Source organism: Canis aureus, chromosome 19 (assembly GCF_053574225.1).
Source record: "Canis aureus isolate CA01 chromosome 19, VMU_Caureus_v.1.0, whole genome shotgun sequence".
NCBI classification, from domain to species: domain Eukaryota; kingdom Metazoa; phylum Chordata; class Mammalia; order Carnivora; family Canidae; genus Canis; species Canis aureus.
Genome location: NC_135629.1, coordinates 40,485,629 through 40,504,312, shown reverse-complemented (window position 1 = coordinate 40,504,312; position 18,684 = coordinate 40,485,629). Strand labels below are relative to the sequence as shown.

Here is an 18,684-nt window from a genome sequence, read left to right as displayed (position 1 = left end):
CGATCCCAGGATCATGCCCTGAGTCAAAGGCAGATGCTCAGTCACTGAGCCACCCAGGTCCCCATGAGCTTCAGCATTTAAAGCTTTAACCTGGCATTGAGGTCGTCCTCCGAAATGCCAGTTCTGCTTACCAAAAGTGGCCATGGCTTCATGCCAGCAATTCAACAGTTTTTGCCCAAAGTTTGAGAATAGTTTTGAGATCATTACAGCCCAAGACCCATAATCATTTGCTTTGCTTGCTGAATTAAACTACATGTCTGTGAGAACTCTAGTCATCTCGAAGAAAACTTTTAAGTAAGCTCCACGCCCAGTGTGGAGCTTGAACTCCCAACCTTGAGATCAGTAGTCACAAGCTCTACCAACTGAGCCAGGCACATCTCAGGATGTGCCCCCTGAGAAAAACTTGGGAGGGAACTATTAATAGATGGTTTGACAAATCTTTTGCTTACCAGCAGTGTATGAGCATTCTTACTTGTCCACATCTTCACCAACTTATCTTTTTTATCATAACCATTCCAGTAGATGTGAAGTGGTATCTTTGTGGTTTTGGTGTGCATTTCCCTTATGGGGAGCATTTTTCCTGTGCTCATTGACCATTTGTCATCTTTGGAGAAATGTCTACTCTTGTCTTTTGCCTGCTTGTAAATTGGGTTTTTTTTTTTGTTGTTGTTGTTGAATTATAAAATTATATAAAATTATGTATTCTGGATACAAATCCCTTATCACGTATATGATGTGTACACATTCTTTTTCCATTTTGTGAGCTGCCTTTTCACTTTCTTGATGGTATCCTTTTAAGCACAAAGGTTTTATTTTATTTATTTATTATTTTAAAATATTTTTATTTGAGAGAGAGAAAAAGAGAGAGCACAAAGAAGGGGGAAAAACAGAGGGAGAAACAGGCTTCCTGCTAAGCAGGGAGCCGACATGGGGCTCGATCCCAGGACCTTGGGAGCATGACCCAAGCCAAAGGCAGATTGCTTAACCACTAGCCACCCAGGCACCCCTAAAGCACAAAAGTTTTAAATTTGGATGATATCCAATTTATTTTTCATTTTGTTGCTTTTGCTTTTGGTATCTGTCTTATCTTAGAAACCATTGCCTAATCCAAAGTCATGAAGATTTATGCCTCTTTTTTTTTTTTAAGAATTTTACAGTTTTACACTTAGGTCTTTGATCCATTTTGAGTTAATTTTTATAAATAGCATGAGCTGTAGGGATCCAACTTCATTCTTTTCCACAGGGACATGTTGTCTCACTACCATTTGTTAAAAAGACTGTCCTTTCTTCATTCGATTATCTTTGGCATTCTTGTCTAAAACACTTGACCCTAAATGAGGGTTTAATTTTGAACTTTGAATCGTGTTCCATTGATCTTTATGTTCATTGTTATGCCACTGCCACACTGTCTTGATTACTTAAACTTTGTATTAAGTTTTAAAATCAGGAAGTGTGAGTCCTCTAACTTTGTTATATATACAGGCATACTTTGTTTTGTTACATTTTGCAGATAATTGCATTTTTAAAAAAGATTTTATTAAAAAATAAAAGATTTTATTTATTTATTCAGAAGAGGCAGAGACACAGGCAGAGGGAGAAGCAGGCTCCACGCAAGGAGCCCGATGTGGGACTCGATCCCAGGACTCCAGGATCACACCCTGAGCCACCCAGGCGTCTCGATAATTGCATATTTTATAGACTAAAGAAGGTTTGTGGCTACCCTGAGTTGAGCAAGTTTATCAGTGCCATTTTCCACCAGCGTTTGCTTACTTTGTATCTCTGTATTACATTTTCACAATATTTCAAACTTTACGTTATTATATTTGTTATAGTGATCTGTGATCAGTGATTACAATTTGCTAAAAGCTCAGATGATAGCATTTTTTGCCAGTAAAGTATTTTTTATTAAGGTATGTGCATTGTATTTTTAGACAGAATGCTATTGCATATTTAATAGACTACTATATAGTGTAAACATTTATATGTACTAAGAAACCAAAAAATTCATTTCACTTGCTTTACTGCAATACTCACTTTATTGCAGTAGTATGGAACCAAACCTGCAATATCTTCAAGGTATGCCTTTATTCTTTTCTCTTTTGCACAGATGGTATGGTATTACAAATAGTATTTTGTACGTTTTTTTGTACATATTTTTAAACTTAATATATAATTGCTGGTCCTAGATCAGTTAACATAATTACCTCATTTTTTAGAGAATTGTGTGGCATTTCAGTAGTGCAGTACACTCTATTGATGTACATTTAGATTTTGTAATCTTTTGCTGTTATAAACAGTGCTGCCCTTGGGATCCCTGGGTGGCGCAGCGGTTTAGTGCCTGCCTTTGGCCCAGGGCGCGATCCTGGAGATCCGGGATCGAATCCCACGTCGGGCTCCCGGTGCATGGAGCCTGCTTCTCCCTCTGCCTGTGTCTCTGCCTCTCTCTCTCTCTCTCTCTCTGTGACTATCATAAATAAATAAAAATTAAAAAAAATAAATAAATAAACAGTGCTGCCCTGTGCGCGTTTGTAAACATGTCACCTCACACTATAAGTTCCTAGAGAATGAATTCCTAGAAGAGGAACTAGAAAGTCAGGGGTAATATGCACTTAAAATTTTGTGAATTTTAGTTTTCCTTCTATTATTGACTTTCAGCTTCTTCATCTCTGTTGGTCAGAGAGGATACTTATGTGGTATCTATTTTTTTTTTATATCTATGGAGACCTGTTTGTGGTTTAACAAATGGTCCATTCTGGAGACTATCCCAGGTTCACTTGAGAAGATGGGATTCTTTTTTTATTTTTTATTAATATTTTTTTAAAGATTTTATTTATTTATTTGAGAGAAAGTGAGTGAGTGATAGAGAGCACACGAGCAGGGGCAGAGGGAGAAGCAGACCCCCCTGAGCAGTGACCCTGATGCTGGACTCGATCCTAGGACCCTGGAATTATGAAGGTGGTGCTAAACCGCTGAGCCACCTGGGCTGCCCTTTTTTTTTTTTTTTTTTTTTTTAAAGATTTATTTATTTACTCATGAGAGACGCAGAGAGTCAGAGACATAGGCAGAGGGAGAAGCAGGCTCCCTGCAGGGAGCCTGATGCGGGGACTCAATCCAGGACCCCAGGATCATGCCCTGAGCCAAAGGCAGATGCTTGAATACTGAGCCACCCAGGCGTTGCTGGAATATCTTTTCCTTCTTTTCTTTTCTTTTCTTTTCTTTTCTTTTCTTTTCTTTTCTTTTCTTTTCTTTTCTTTTCTTTTCTTCTCTTCTCTTCTCTTCTCTTCTCTTCTCTTCTTTCTTCTCTCTTCTCTTCTCTTCTCTTCTCTTCTCTTCTCTTCTCTTCTCTTCTCTTCTCTTCTCTTCTCTTTTCATGATTTTATTTGGGAGAGAGAGAGCAGGAGAGCAGGGGCAGGAAAGAGGGAGAAGCAGGATCCTTGATGAGCAAGGGGACCAATGTGGGGCTTGATCCCAGGCCCTGAGATCATGACCCGAGCTGAAGGAAGACGCCCAAACAACTGAGCCACCCAGGTGCCTCTCTTTTCCATCTTTTCACTTTCAACCTGTTTATGTCTTTGGATCTAAAGTGAGTCTTTTGAAGCATATACAGCTTATACAGACATATAATATAGCATATACAGTTGATCCTTGAACAACATTGTGGGTTGGGGTGCTGACTCCAGGCATTGTCAAAATACATAATTTGACTCCCCTAAACTTAACTACTAATAGTTTACTGTTGACCAGATGATAAGATAGTCAATATATATTTTGTATGTTATATGTATTACATGCTATATTGTTAAAATAGAGAAAAGAAAATATTAAAATTATAAGGAAGAGAAAATACACTTAAGTACTGTCATTTTTTAAATCAATACCATACATCTACATTGTTCACAAAATGAATTGTTAGTACCTATATCAATATTGTATATTGGACAGCCCCGGTGGCACAGCGGTTTAGTGCTGCCTGCAGCCCAGGGTGTGATCCTGGAGACCTGGGATTAAGTTCCATGTCTCCCTGTGTGGAGCCTGCTTCTCCCTCTGCCTGTGTCTCTGCCTCTCTCTTTCTCTCTGTCTCTATGAATAAACAAATAAATAAAAATCTAAAATAAAATTGTCTTATATTATAAAAACACTATAGATATTTATACGTATTACTGAAACTAGACATCAAAAGTAAAAAGATTGGGGTGCCTGAGTGGCTCAGTCAGCATCTGACTCTTGATTTCAGCTCAGGTCCTGATCTTAGGGTTTTGAGATGAAGCCTCTGCACCTGCCTCCTTAGCAGGGAGTCTTCTCTTCTCTCTCTCCCTCTCCCCCTCGCTTATGTGTGTATGTTCACTCTCACACTCTCTCACTCTCTAAAATAAATCTTTTTATTTATTTATTTTTTAATTCTTTTTTTATTTATTTATAATAGTCACAGAGAGAGAGAGAGAGGCAGAGACACAGGCAGAGGGAGAAGCAGGCTCCATGCACCGGGAGCCCGATGTGGGATTTGATCCCGGGTCTCCAGGATCGCGCCCTGGGCCAAAGGCAGGAGCCAAACCGCTGCGCCACCCAGGGATCCCCTAAAATAAATCTTTTTAAAAATGAGAAGATTTCTATGCAAAAGAAATACATATTTATTTACAAGTATAATGATTCATGCATTGGTACCAAAGAAACAGCAGTATGATTGCTTTGTGGTAGCCTAGCCTATACATTAATGAATTAATCATTGTAAAATGTTTATGGCATACAGTATTACAGTTATGTTTATAATACAGTATTGGAAACACAGATTTTAAAAACACTTGTAATGATAGATTGATATGCAGTTTCTCAATTATAGGAGAGAAGCATACTGTATGGTCATGTAACTCTTTGAAAGCAATGTTATAAAATGGTAACAAAACTAGCACATTATTAGTTTTTTTTTTTTTTAAGATTTTATTTATTTGTCATGAGAGACACAGAGAGAGGCAGAGACTTAGGAAGAGAGAGAAGCTGGCTCTATGCAGGGGGCCCAATGTGGGACTCGATCCTGAGACTCCAGGATCATGCCGTGTGGAAGGTAGGCGCTCAACTGCTGAGCCACCCAGGCGTCCCCACATTATTAATTTTCTATTAAATATCACTTATCTGTCTACTTCCATGCAAGCCTTGCATGTTCTACATGATGAGTACTTGTGTGATGATGACAACAGAACATCTCATATGGTTCTTGCCATACAGTTATATTTCCACCCAAAGACACACACATATACAACAAATACATTAACTGTTCAACATGATGATTATTTACTGTTCATGAAATGGAAGTGGACCATCATAAAGGTTTTCATCCTTGTTGTCTTCATGTTGAATAGGCTGAGGAGGAGAAGTGGGGTTTGGTCTTGCCCTCTCAAGTGGCAGAGGTAGAAGAGGTGGAGGAGATGGAAGTAGAAGCAGGAAAGGCCTACCACACTTTAACTTTATGGAAATACATTCTAATTTCTCACTTCTTTTGGTTTCCAGTTTCTCTAAAATTGTTTCTATGATGGTACCAATCCATCCACTGTTTGCTTTAGTTTAAGTGCTTGTACCTTAGAAGGGTCGTATCATAAAAGAAGTCAAAAGCATTTCAAATATTCAGAATGCTTCTGCCAGATGTCTGATGTCAATTTGTTTTCTGGGACTGCTTCTTCTCCATATTTTTTTCTTTTTAAAAGATTTTATATATTTATTTGAGAGAGAGTGTGTGAATGAACAGGGGGAGAGTCAGAAGGAAAGGGGCAAGTAAACTCCCAGCTGAGCAGGGGCTGATTCCACGACCCTGAGATCATGACCTGAGCTAAAAGTCTTAACTGATTGAGCCCCAGGTGCCCCATGCTTCTACATCTTCTTCCTCTTCATTGGGCATGGTTTGGAAGTACTCATCTCCATCAAGTCATCTTCTTTTCATTACTCTGGTGTGGGGTGTGAATTTCTCCAAGATCTATATTTTGAAGCCCTTCACCCGCCATCTTTTTTTATCCGCTCTTTCATAATTTCCTAGATTGGCTCTGTTGTAAATCCTGTGAAATCTTCACAACATATGGACACGGTTTTCTCCAGCAGGAACTTACTGTTTCGGGCATAATGGCTTTCATGGCTTTTCCTATAACACTGGCATCTGTTTTTTTTTTTTTAAGATTTATTTATTCATGAGATACACAGAGAGAGGGAGAGAGGCAGAGACACAGGCAGAGGGAGAAGCAGGCTCCATGCAGGAAGCCCGATGCAGGACTCGATCCTGGGTCTCCAGGATCAGGCCCTGTGCCAAAGGCAGGCGCTAAACCACTGAGCCACCCAGGGATTCTCCAACACTGGCATCTTTGATGGTGTAATCCTTCCAGACTTTTGGGACGCCTGGGTGGCTCAGTTGGTTGAGTGTCCAACTTTTTTTGTTTTTTTTAAGATTTTATTTATTTATTCATGAGAGACACAGAGAGGCAGAGGCAGTCTCCCTGCGGGGAGCCTGATATGGGGCTCAATCCCAGGATTCTGGGATCACGACCTGAGCCAAAGGCAGACTCTCAGCCAGAGCCACCCTGGTGCCCCAAGCATCTGACTCGTGGTTTCAGCTCAGGTTGTGATCTCATGGTTGGTCATTGAGATTGAGCTCCATGTGGGGCTCTGCACTCAACACAGTCTGCTTCAGTTTCTTTCTCTCTCTCCCTCCCCCTTTGCTTCTTTCCTCACATATTTTCTCTCTAAAATAAATTAATATAGTCTTTATTTTTTTTATTTTTATTTTTTTAAATATATTTTTTAAATTTTTATTTATTTATGATAGTCACACAGAGAGAGAGAGAGAGAGGCAGAGACATAGGCAGAGGGAGAAGCAGGCCCCATGCACCGGGAGCCTTACGTGGGATTCGATCCCGGGTCTCCAGGATCGAGCCCTGGGCTAAAGGCAGGTGCTAAACCGCTGCGCCACCCAGGGATCCCTAATATAGTCTTTAAAAGAAATCCTTCCAGGGTTTCATGATGTTCTATCAGAGTTCTGTTTCATGTCATTGACAGTCTTTTCCATAGAGTACTGTTGTATAATAAACCTTTAAAGGTCCTTATTCCCTGATCTAGAAGCTGGATTAGAGATGTGTTTGGGGCAAGTAGACCACTTTTACATTTTTGGTGTTGAACTCCTGGGGTTCTGGGTGGTCAAGGGCATTGTCCATTATGGAAAGAACTTTAAAAAGACAATGCTTACCAGCAAGGTACTTCCTGACTTCAGAGACATAGCTTCAGTGGAACCAGTCTGGAAAGAAGGTTCTTGTTCAGGCCTTCTTGTACTGCAAAAAGACTGGCAGCTGTTGTTTATCTTTTCCTTTCAAGACTTGGAGGTTAGCAGCTTTATGGATGGATCATGAACCTGACTCAAAATAGTAGAGTTAACCTCTACCTTATTGCCTTATATCTTGTACTCTCTTCTCTTCCTTACTAATAGATGTCCTTTTTCCCCCAGAGTAGGGCACATTCATCTGTATTATAAACCAGATAAACTTTTTCCTCAGTGATTTTATTAGTGGCCCTGAGAACTCAGCTGCTGCTTCTTGTGGCAGAAGCTGCCTCTCCCGTTATCTGACATTGTTTTTTGAGCCAAACATCTTTCTAACATTTTTTTTTAAGATTTTATTTATTTATTCATGAGAGACACACAGAGGCAGAGACGCAGGCTCCATGCAGGGAGCCCGATGTGGGACTTGATCCCGGGACTCCAGGATCATGCCCTGGGCCGAAGGCAGGCACTAAACCGCTGAGCCACCCAGGGATCCCTACATCTTTCTAAAATTATCAAACCATCCTTTGCTGACATTGAATAGTTTTAGATCCTTCACCTTTCTTTGCTTTAAGTTGTCATATAATGATTTTACTTTTTCTCAAATCATATTAGAATCTGTAAGTATGGGACCCCTGGGTGGCGCAGGGGTTTGGCACCTGCCTTTGGCCCAGGGCGCGATCCTGGAGACCCGGGATCGAGTCCCGCATCAGGCTCCCGGTGCATGGAGCCTGCTTCTCCCTCTGCCTGTGTCTCTGCCTCTCTCTCTCTCTGTAACTGTCATAAATAAATAAAAAAAAAAAAAAAAAAAAAGATTCTGTAAGTATGCCTTTCTTATAGCAATCCTTCACCCATGTAAAAGCTGCATTTTCAATATGAGATAAAAAGATATTTTGCAAAAATTAACATTTTCATGCCTACTGGTATAGCTCCAGTGACAACATCATGAATTTTTCCTTCCTTCGTTCCTTCTTTCCTTCGTTCGTTCCTTCCTTCCTGTCTTTTATTTTTATTTTTTTTTTAAGATTTTATTTATTCATGAGAGAGAGAGAGAGAGACAGAGGCAGAGGGAGAAGCAGGCCCCATGCAGGGAGCCCGATGTGGGACTCGATCCTGGGACCCCAGGATCACACCCTGAGCCGAAGGCAGACACTAACTGCTGAGCCACCCAGCACGTCCCTTTTTGTTTGTTTGTTTAAGATTTTATTTATTCATGAGAGACAGAGGCAGAGACACAGGCAGAGGGAGGAGAAGCAGGCTTCCATGAAGGAGCCTGATGCGGGACTCAATCCCGGAGTTCCAGAGGCAAAGGCAGACGCTCAACTGCTGAGCCACCCAGTCGTCTCTTTCCTAATGGTCCTAACACTGGATTCATTTGTCTTGAAACAAATGTGGTTGCAGCTGCAACCACAGACCTCTATTCAACTTTTTCTTGTAATGTTACGACTTTGCTTCTTGGGAAGACTTTGAGCATCACTAATGGCACTTCCTATGGGTCCCATGGTATTATTCAAGGTTTATGATCTTGCATTAAACATGATGAGAAATACAGGAGAACCGGAAGAGATCACTTTTTACTGTGATATGCAATCTGCCAGAAAGGCCAATTGCCTCTCTAGGGATGATTAGTGTCACATGATTTTTTTTTAAGAGGATACTTGCAACATTTGAGCTCACTGCAATAGCAGCAGGAAATGACTGAAATTATTACAGTAGTACAATATGTACTATAGTTAATTTTATGCAATTATAATTTAAACAACATCTTTATATTTGTTTACATTTTACTCAGCCACAAATGATATCAGTTACAGTCTGTGAGTTTATAAGTTTTGATAAATTTTAACTTTTTTTTAAAAAAAGGATTATTTACTTTAGAGAGAGAGAGCAGCATGAGTACAAGTGGAGCAGGGAGGCGCAGAGGGAGACAAGCACACTCCCTGCTGAGTGGAGAGCCCGACACAGAGCTCAGTTGCAGGATCCTGAGATCATGACCGGAGCTGAAATCAAGAGCCAGACACTTAGCCAACTGAGCCACCCAGGCTCCCCAAATTTTAACTTTTTATAATAGATTTGTGTGTATTTTATGGTAGTAAATGATCAAATAGGCTAATATCCACATATATTTTATGCCTTCGTGATATACCTAATTTTTCTTAGTTTTATTTAGTATTTTTAGGTTATATGGTTCATCTTCAAGTTTTCAACTTTGTCATTTCCAAAAATTTTTCCAATATATTTATTGAAAAAAATCCATGAAAAGTGGACTCGCCACATTTCAAACTTGTGTGTTAGATCATGTTTTTACATTTTTTTCTGCCCATCTCTTTTTTTTTTTTTTTTTTTAAGATTTTATTTATTGATTTGATAGCACAAGCAGGGGAAATGGGAGAGGGAGAAACAGACTTTCTGCTGAGCAGATCGCCTAACATAGGGCTTGATCCCAGGGTAGGATCATGACGTGAGTTGAAAGCAGATACTTAACTGATTGAGCCTCCCCATCTCCTTTTTTGATTAGAAAAGTTTAAACTTTCTACATTGAAAGTAAATACTGAAAAGGAAGAACTTCTGCCATTTTGCTTTTTGTTTTCTGTGTGCCCTGTAGCTTTTTTTTTTTTTTTTGGTGCTTCTTTCTTCCATTGTTGCCTTCTTTATGTTCAGTTTTTTGTTTTGGATGTTTTTTGGCAGTAATATGTTTTGATTTTCTTTTTTTGATTTTCTTATTTTCTTATGTGTGTATTCTATAGATATTTTCTTTGTGGTTACCATGGTAATTACATTTAACATCCAACAGTTAGAACAACTTAATTTGAATTTATATCAACTGAAGTTCAGTAACGTACAAAAACTGTACAGCTTCTTGTCTTTCTGTTATTTATGTCACAGATATCACAATATATAAATTGTGTCCCCCATAACCTAGATTAGAAATTGTTTTTTTATGCATCTATCTTTTATTATTTATTTTTGGTGTAAATTATTTATTTTTATTAAAGCACAGGAACAGGACCCATGGGCAGAGAGAGCTGCCTGTGCATCTGTTTTAAATCATGTGGAAAATAAAAAGGAATTACAAACCAGTTACAATAATACTGGCTTTTATAATTGCCCCTGTGTTTATCTTTACCAGAGATCTTTATTTATTCATATGGTTTGGTTACTGTTTATCTTCTTTGTCATTTCAACTTTTTTTTTTTTTAAACTTATTTATGATAGTCACACAGAGAGAGAGAGAGAGAGGCAGAGACATAGGCAGAGGGAGAAGCAGGCTCCATACACTGGGAGCCCGATGTGGGATTCGATCCCAGGTCTCCAGGATCGCGCCCTGGGCCAAAGGCAGGCGATAAACCGCTGCACCACCCAGGGTTCCCTGTCATTTCAACTTGAAGAACTCCTTTAGCATTTCTTGCAGGGTTCATGTAGTGGTAATGAACTCCCTCAGCTTTTGTTTATCTGGAAATGTCTTAATTTCTTCCTTATTTTTTTTAGAGGACAATTTTGTTGGATATAGAATTCTTGATTGACAGTTTGATTTATTTTCCTCTTAGTATTTTTATAAATTGTTCCCTGCCTTCTGGGTTCCAGGGTTTCTAATAAGTAATTGGATGATAATAATAATAATAATAATAATAAGTGATCTCTTGTCACTTCTCTTGTTGCTTTGTCACTTCTCTTTGTCTTTGATCATAATGTCTTTTTTTTTTAAAGATTTTATTTATTTATTCATGAGTGACACAGAAGGAAGAGAGAGAGGCAGAGACATAGGCAGAGGGAGAAGCAGGCTCCCTGCAGGAGCCCGATAACAGGACTCAGTCCCCTGGATCATTACCTGAGCTGAAGGCAGGTGTTCAACCACTGAACCACCCAGGTGCCCGATCATAATGTGTCTTGATGTGAGTTTATCCTATTTGTACCTCATTTATTTATTTTTTATAAAGATTTATTTAGGGGCACCTGGGTGGCTCAGTCTGTTACTCATCTGCCTTCAGCTCAGGTCTTGCTTCTGGGGTCCTGGGATTAAGGCCCACATCAGTCTTTCTCCTCAGTAGTGAGCCTGCTTCTCCTTTTCCCTCTGCCTGCTGCTCTCCCTGCTTGTGCTCTCTCTCCCTCTCTCTTTCTTTGTCAAATAAATAAATATCTCAAATATTTGAGAGAGAAAGCTTGAGCATTCTTATTGAGTCTGAGGAAGAATCCTCAGACTCCCCCCTGAGCATGGAATTGGCCACAGGGCTCAGTCCCACTACTCAAGAGATCATGACCTGAGCTGAAACCAAGAGTTGGTTGCTCAACCAACTGAGCCACCGAAGCAGCCTTTTTGTATGTCATTTAGCTTCCTAGATTTATAGATTCATAGCTTTCATAAAATTGGAGGAATTTTTTTTTTTTTACCATTATTTGTTCAAGTAATTCTTCTGCCCTTTCTCTCTTTTCCTTCTGGGATTCCCTTCTCATTTCTTACATAATCATTTTCAGTTTGACAGCATCTCCAGGCCCTGTAGGTTTTGTTCTTCTTTGTTCATTTTTTTAAAAGATTTATTTATTTACTTATTTATGGTAGACATAGAGAGAGAGAGAGGCAGAGACACAGGAGGAGGGAGAAGCAGGCTCCATGCCAGGAGCCCAACGCGGGACTTGATCCTGGGATTCCAGGATCGCGCCCTGGGCCAAAGGCAGGCGCTAAACTGCTGAGCCAGCCAGGAATCCCCTTGTTCATTTTTTTTTTCCTGCTCTTCAGACTTTATAATTTCAACTATCTTCTTGTCAAGTTTGTAGATTCCTCTGCCTGCTCAAATCTGTTGAACTCCTCTAGTGAACTTTTAAATTATTGTACTGTTCAGCTCCAGGTTTTTTATTCCACTGTATAAATTTCTGTCTCTATAAATATTCTCATTTTGCTCATATGTTGTTTTCTTGATTTCCATTAGTTCTTTAAGGATAATTAAGATAGTTGTTATAAAGTCTTTTCTAGTAAATCTGATGTCTGAGTTTATTAAGAGATAGTTTTTGCAGTGTGTTTTGTTTCCTTGAATGAGCCACATTTTCTCGTTTCTTTGTATGTCTTAAGATTTTTTTCTTGTTATTGAAAATAATATGGTAACTCTGGAAATCACATTCTCCCCTTTTGTTGAGGTTTGCCTTTTTTTTTTTTTTTTTTTTTTTGAGGAGGGGGATTGTTGAAGGCTATAGTAGTCTTTTTTTGAGTTTTTTTGTAAACTATTTTGCAAAGACTATTCCTTGTCATTATTGTGTGATCACTGATGTCTATTCCTTTAGCTGATGTTCAGCTGTTTTCTGTGAATACTGGAAGCTCAAACAAATGAAAATGAACAAAAACCTCACCAATTAAAGAGAAAAACCGAAAGATGAATAACCACCTCTGTCTGTTTTTGCATATTGGTTTTGTACTGGGACATTCCTTCAACATTTAGCTAGGCTTGCTGTGGGCCTTGGGATCAACCTGAGGTGAAAGCTTAAAGGCTTTTCAGGTCTTGTCTCATCATGTGTCTTGCCCTGGTATGCATGTAGTTTTCTAAATTTTCCCCTATACTTGTTGCTTTGGAATGTCCTAATTTCCCAAAGTGTTTTCACCCCAGCTTTCCCGTATCTATGAGTCTGCTTTGCAGGTTTTATTAGCAGTGCTTGCCCCATCCACCACTAAAGTTCTCAGTTAGTGAAACAGAAACAGACACCAACACCTTGCACCCATCCTTCAGATTAGAAGAGATGTACATAGTAATTTGCAAATCAGGTTTCCCTCTGATTTGAAGGAGGGAACTGGGAAGTGGGCTGCCGCTTCAAGATCAAAACTGCTACTTACAGGGGCGAGTGGGACAGGGATGAGTGAAAATGCCATGAAACTTTACTATTATTTTGAAGATAGCCTTTTCTTGATTGAGTATTCTCTTGGTTGTTGTACACCTTTAGCTGTTTTCTAAGCTCCACAGAGCTGCCTCAGACATCTGTTTTTTGTTTTTGTGGTGGAACGAGACTTTGGAACTTCATCTGCCATTTCGCTGAAACTTGGTTTGTCTTTTCACTCTCTTGGTAGTGTACTTCACTCAAAAGTTTTTTATTTTGATGAAGCCCACTTAATTTTTCCTTGTGCTCTTGGTGTCATATTTAAGAAACTGTTGCCAAATCCAAGGTGATGAAAGTTTGCACCTTTTTTAGTAGCTGCAGCAAAGGTCCTGGAGATGACTTTTCAGCTTGATTTGGGTTACATGCCCATTTTCAATTTTTAAATTTAATTAATTTTTTTTTTAGCAGGAGAAAAGTAAATTTAGTGTCATACATATGAGGAATCTACAGAGACATGAAATTCCTAAGGCAGTCTGGCAACATGAGGTTTTTGTGACATACTGAATAAGGAGAGGGTTAGGGATCTGAGGGTATAAAGGAAAGGAAGAACCTTAGCAGAAAGGTGAGAAGAGATGTTTAGGAAACAAAGTTTGCCCTCGAATGCATGTTTTTGGTGAAGAGGAATTTCTGTTAATAGCTCTCTTCCTGATAAATTAGATAAGAAAGCGATAAAGAGCTTTTCCTGCTAGGTTTTGATTTTAATTCCAAATAATGTTTATCTCATAATGGTACCTCTTGGTACTTGCCCATTTTTAGAGCAATTATTGTGATGAGGGTGGGAGACTATTCTGATTGGTCAGGCTGGATTGTGCATGGACTGATGATGGTGTTAGTGTTAAAGATGCTGTTTCCAAAAAGGGAGGTGAATGGATGAGTTAGTAAATATTTAGTAAATGTAAAACATTCTTAGTACATTTAGAATTTTTTTTTTTTACATTTAGAATTTTTTGATGCTCCAGAGTACACATTTATTTTTTATTTTTTAAAAGATTTTATTTATTTATTCATGAGAGACAGAGACAGAGAGAGAGAGAGAGACAGAGACACAGGCAGAGGGAGAAGCAGGCTTCACACAGGGAGCCCGACATGGGACTCGATTTCGGGTCTCCAGGATCAGGCCCTGGGCTGAAGGCAGCGCTAAACCGCTGAGCCACCTGGGCTGCCCCCAGAGTACACATTTAAAAAACAATATTTATTTATTTGAGAGAGAGAGACACAGCAAGAGAGCACAAGCAGGGGGAGCTGCAGAGGGAGAGGGAGAAGCAGGCTCCCTCTGCAGGGAGCCAAATGTGGGGCTTATTCCCAGGACCCTGGGATCATGACCTGAACCAAAGGCAGACACTTAACTGATTGAGCCACCCAGGGGCCCCCAGAGTACACATTTTTAATTAAAAATGTATTTCTCTTGGGGCCTCTGGGTGGCTCAGTTGAGCATTCAGCACAGGTTGTTATTTCAGGGTGGTGAGATTGAGCCCCACATTGGGCTCCACTGCTGGGCGTGGAGCCTGCTTGGTATTCTCTCTCTCCCTCTCCCACTGCCCCTTCACCCTTGCTTGCTGTCTCAAAAAAAAAAAAAATGTGTTTCTCTTGTTATAAATTAATAAGTAAATATAAGTGACTTCCAGGGATGCCTGGGTGGCACAGTTGGTTAAGCATCCGACTCTTGGTTTCTCAGGTCATGATCTCAGGGTCATGAGACTAAGTCCCAGATTAGGCTCTGTGCTCAGTGTGGAGTCTGCTTGAGACACTCTCTCCCTCTCCCCCTCACACTACTCCTGCATGTATGTTCCCTTCCTCTCTTTCTAAATAAATTAATGAATGAATTAAAAAAAATTAAAAAGTGACTTCCAGAAATATCCCTGTTATTGCTCCTGAGAAGCCAAGGTGGGAGAAATTAGTCTAACCTTTTCTTCATGTTCTAATGTGTTTATATTTTATGGTTTGTTTTATATAGGTACTACTATAACCAGAGTTTGGTAGCAAAAAGATCTGCTTACTGTGCCCTCTTGACATAGAAAGAGATGTGGGGGGATTCTCGATCTGCTAACAGAACAGGACCTTTTCGGTAAGTCTTGAAATTTGAATATTGAAATTGTAACATTTTAATGATAAGGACATATAATATATTTTGGTCTCATAAAGAGGGATATTTTCTTTGTATAGAAATAGCTCTGGTTTTTTAAAAATAGAAACTATTTAAAAAATTTCTAGTCATTTCCAAAGTGCTTGTGAGATTGAATACTGAGCATGCCAAGTATTTTGTGTTTCAGCACTTTTCTTTTTTTTCAGATTTTATTTATTTGAGACAGAGAGAGCACGTGTGCGTGCATACAAGTGGGGAGGAGGGTCAGAGGGAGAGGGAGAAGCAGACTCCCTGCTGAACTGGGAGCCCACTGTGAGGCTTGATCCCAGGACCTTGAGTCCATGACCTGAGCTGAAGACAGTCATTTATCTGACTGAGCCACCCAGGCACCCCTGTGTTTCAGCAGTTTTTAAACGTTAAAAAATAATTCCCCAACTATTTTTTTAAGTCTTTTTTAACAAAGTAATGTATACTTGGCAAATAAGGAGAGCTAACAGAAACATACATGAACATTTATATTTGTACATAAAAGTTGTGTTAAGTTCACTAATTTATGTCTGGAATCCAGAACTGTGTTTGGTCCATGGCATATTATGTTTCAGTTACTAAAAGTAGTTCTGAGAAAAAAAATTACTTAATGTAATTTTCAAAGGTAAAATATTAAGGGTTACTGGGTAAAAAGATGAGTTGAGAAAGTAATACCATTCAGTTATTAGATATTTTGGATTTGTAGGGAGGATTTTATTTTATTTTATTTTATTTTATTTATTTATTTTATTTATTATTTTTTTTTTTATTTATGATCGTCACACACAGAGAGAGAGAGAGAGAGAGAGGCAGAGACATAGGCAGAGGGAGAAGCAGGCTCCATGCACCGGGAGCCCGACGTGGGATTCGATCCCAGGTCTCCAGGATCGCGCCCTGGGCCAAAGGCAGGCGCTAAACCACTGCGCCACCCAGGGATCCCGGAGTTAGTTTTTTTATAGCCAGTATAATAAAGGATGATAGCTATATTTTTAAAGCTTTTTCATTGCGCTTACAATTTTAAAAATGCCAAAGGAATGTGGTTTTTCTGGTTTTACTTGTATGGCAAAAAAAAATCTGACCTTTAAAGTTATTTCTGAAGCATCGACATTAAAAATGTTGATCCTTCAGTTGAAACTTCTGTTATTGGTGAATTTTCTTTTGGTTCGGCAGTCTGCAAGATTTTATCAAGAGGTATTCTCATTATTCTGAAGCTGGGGGTTCCAGGGAAAAATTAGGTAGTCAACTGAATTTTTAAAACCCATGTAATAATTTAGTAAAGCTAGTGTTTCATAAATACTAAACAATAGGAGTCTTTTGGCTCAGCAATCTTTAAAGCAATGGTGATGATGCTGGATATGTTTTTCCTTTCAAAATTTAAGGTCTGCATCAGTGGTCAACAAACCATAGCTGCAACTCACTTTTGTTTTATTGGAACACAGCCATGATCATTTGTTTACAAATTGTCTATGATTGCTTCCATGCCACAATGGCAGAGTTGAATAGTTTTGACAGACCGCAAAGCTTAATAATAGCAATATTGTGTGGCTTTTTGTGGACAGTTTGCTGATCCCTAGTCTAGATCAATGGGCTTATACTTCAACATTTTTAAACATTTAGATTGTAATCTGCCCCTTTTTACTTATACTTATGGATAACTATTTTGTAAGTAAGGCTGTTTTTCATAAAATTAACCTTATTTAGATTGTTTGGTAAGCCTTCAGAAATATTGGGTAATCTTTGCTCTGTTTCATAACTGTAAAAAAATTTTCAAAACATTTTTTCTTTGACCAATTTATTATTTAAAATGATATTCTCCCACCTTAATTTTAGCTTAAATATAAGTTGTTATATATTCTTTTTAAGATCTTTGACGAGAAGGGGAACATAGTTTATATAGCATAACTTTTTGGAAGACTAATTTGGATTTTTAAAAAGGCATCATGCGGGAAAATGATTTTATATTTTTTTTTAACAACTTCTTAGATTTTATTTGATAAAAATGATTTTCATAGTCACTGCTATTTTATGTTAATAGAACTGTTTTTTGAATTGTCTGCATAAAATATGGTTCGAAGAACCTTAGTACAGTAGGTTGCTCTATTTGATCTTCCTGACGTAAGAGGGCAGTATTCTTAGACAGTGTTAGAAGCATTCTTGTCAGAAAACATGTAGATTTAGATGCGTCGGTAACCATGAGCGTTGGCTGAAGCTTAAGTCTTCCTTCAAGCTAACTATTGAGATTTAATGATTTTAAATAGGGGAGACACTAGAGTTAGTGGTAATGTCTTAATTTTAGTGCAAAACTGTATTGTATTCTGAGGAACATTCAGACATACTTCTCTTATGATGAACCCCACATAGACATAACTTATGTTTAATGGCAGCTAATGGAAGTCATCATGGTCTGAAAATCCATTAAATATACACCTTTCTAATATTCAGGTTACTGTTGTTAAAGTCTTGTTACTTAAGAAAGGGTTTGGCCTTGTAACTCTTTCTCTTGAACTGAGTCACCTGGAATCAGTTGTCCTTTGAGTCTTTCTCTGGTGGTGTAGTCTGCACTCAGATGGGTCATATAATAGAACCTGTATATTCTGGGAGGAGAGAACTGAGTTGGACTTGATTTCCTAATACTTTTGTTTTACTGCTGACTAGCAGGTAACTCTTCAGATCATTTCATGTTTTCCTTTTTCTTGCCCTCCCCTCACTCTCAAGCTCAGAATCCTAGGTATCTAATTGCCTATTTAATTTCCCTTCTACCAAATGGTCTGAAGGTTAGGGAAGAATTGGGTAGAATGAAAGACTAGGCCAGTCCTCATTTATCTCTTGAGTTTTGTAAACTGAGAATGTGAATTTAATACTTTGCTTATTTTTAAATATATTTTACTATTACTATGAAAAACTAGCATGAGGAATTAGAATCTTGAATATCAGCTGCTTCTTTTGGGACCTGGAGATAATATTGAAGGCTCTCTCTAGGTCCTTTTCAGCATTAAGCTTCTAGATGCTGTTGGCTTGGTTAGGTTGATGTACATATGCTTTGTGACATAATTCATGCTGCCTTTTGTGATACTCTTGAGTAGTTATAATAATAGGACCCAGGTGAGAGCGCTTCTTGGTGGAGCCACTGTAGAACTGGATTTTAGATGCAGCCAGGACTGATGCTCAGCTGGTGTACACTTGTGTGCTCCTACTGGTGATTTACAGCCAGTGTTCCTTCATCTTGGGCGTGCATCCATTCTGATCTGGGTGGTGTCCATGCTGTAGTTTAATCAAATATTTGGAATGTTACCACTGAATGCAGAAATGAGAATGACACCTCCTGAAATTTACTGTAATACACTTATAGTGCATTGATTTATTTGCTGTATAGGATTCATCATGTTGATCTTGGAATTCTAAGTTCCCTGGCTGTAGGAAATGGAAA

General features: G+C 38.8%; 1 protein-coding gene across 3 annotated transcripts in view; it reads left to right on the top strand.

Annotated features, from left to right (window-relative positions):
* RBM6 (RNA binding motif protein 6) overlaps positions 1-18,684 on the top strand; it is a 124,420-nt gene that overhangs the window by 11,141 nt on the left and 94,595 nt on the right. For all 3 annotated transcript variants that reach the window (XM_077858825.1, XM_077858824.1, XM_077858826.1), the window contains exon 2: positions 15,102-15,212. In XM_077858825.1, coding sequence (XP_077714951.1) covers positions 15,169-15,212 — 44 coding nt within the window. In that variant the 5' untranslated portion in view covers positions 15,102-15,168. The remainder of the gene's footprint in view (positions 1-15,101; positions 15,213-18,684) is intronic.